At 49.9% G+C, this 1424-nt stretch overlaps 1 protein-coding gene across 1 annotated transcript in view; it reads left to right on the top strand.

The window, feature by feature from the left end:
• ACP6 (acid phosphatase 6, lysophosphatidic) overlaps positions 1-1424 on the top strand; it is a gene marked incomplete at its 5' end in the record, with an annotated part of 6867 nt that overhangs the window by 1223 nt on the left and 4220 nt on the right. Inside the window, one exon of the mRNA XM_010149999.1 lies at positions 840-927. Coding sequence (XP_010148301.1) covers positions 840-927 — 88 coding nt within the window. The remainder of the gene's footprint in view (positions 1-839; positions 928-1424) is intronic.

Raw genomic sequence — 1424 nt, forward strand, 5'->3', positions numbered from 1 at the left:
GATCAACTTGTCACTCGCTCCCTCTCTCTGATGTAGCTTTCTGCTGATGCTCAGCTGGGATCTGTTGCCATGAGTGCTGCAGTTTCAGACCTGCTGAGGAGGTTAGCATTAACCCACTTCAGAATCAAGGGGGCGCAAATTTCCGGGTCCAGTGTTCACGAGGTTCAGGGGTTTCTGAGGAACCTTTTTCAGATGTGCATCTCGAACTTGTCACTCGCTCCCTCTCTCTGATGTAGCTTTCTGCTGATGCTCAGCTGGGATCTGTTGCCATGAGTGCTGCAGTTTCAGACCTGCTGAGGAGGTTAGCATTAACCCACTTCAGAATCAAGGGGGCGCAAATTTCCGGGTCCAGTGTTCACGAGGTTCAGGGGTTTCTGAGGAACCTTTTTCAGATGTGCATCTCGGCTATAGGAGTACCGAGATCCTTCACGAGTTCGGTATCTGAGTAACGCTCGGCTGTATCCTCGGCTGACAACTACTTGTAGGTCCTGGAAATGCACTCTGGGCTTTGAAGGTCTTGCTCCCTCTGCATTCAGTTCCAGTGAAGAAGGGACTTGCCAGAGCTCCTTACGCCTCGTGATGTAGAAACTAATGTTTGCTGCATACAAGTGCTAGGAAAAACGAGCACGCGACTAGCAGCTTAGCCAGGTGCACAGCAGACATCCCCGCAGAATTAATGCTGTGCGCACAGAAGCGAGCGGAGCGGCCTGTGTTGCAGGTGGTAGCTCGGGGGGAATTGCTAGCTGACAACAGTGGACTTGTGCACAAAGACTGGGGGAGTGATTAAAGCAGTCTAAAGACACCCAGGTGATGACAGAAGCTTCCTTCTCCTTCCACAGGATCTGTTGTCATTGTCACTGACGAAGCAAGCTCTGAAATCCTCTATCCCAATTACCACAACTGCCAGCGCCTGAAATACTTGAGCAGGTAATTGCCAGCCGTAGCTCCCCCCGTGATCGCACTGCTCTTACGCTCCTGCAGAGTCACTTAGAACAGCCTGTTTTCTGCCGGTTTCCCAATTCCTTCCCCTGCCGCTTGCTGGTTTTTGGGAATGCTTAGCTAGTTGTATAAAACGCTCGGTGAGCAGAGCCACGGACCAAGGAGTGGCACCAGAAATAATAATAATAAAAAAAAGTCTAGAGGTTTTTTCTTAGAGGAAGAATTTAATTTAGTCTGTGTCTAGCAAAGACTTGTTACCAGCTAAGGTGCAGCTGTTCTGCAGCATTGCTGCAGGACAGAACTAATGTCATCTACATCCCTTAAAATGCCTTTCAAGTGTGAACATACAGGGCCCCCTTTTTATATTCAGCCTCTGGTTTGGTGGTTAGTACAACTTTCCTGACACATTTCCCCCTCTGCTATGGGGACAGGCTGAGAGAGTTGGGCTTGTTCAGCCTGGAGAAGAGAAGGCTCCGGGGAGACCT

This window comes from Eurypyga helias, unplaced genomic scaffold, assembly GCF_000690775.1.
Source record: "Eurypyga helias isolate BGI_N326 unplaced genomic scaffold, ASM69077v1 scaffold45294, whole genome shotgun sequence".
NCBI lineage: Eukaryota > Metazoa > Chordata > Aves > Eurypygiformes > Eurypygidae > Eurypyga > Eurypyga helias.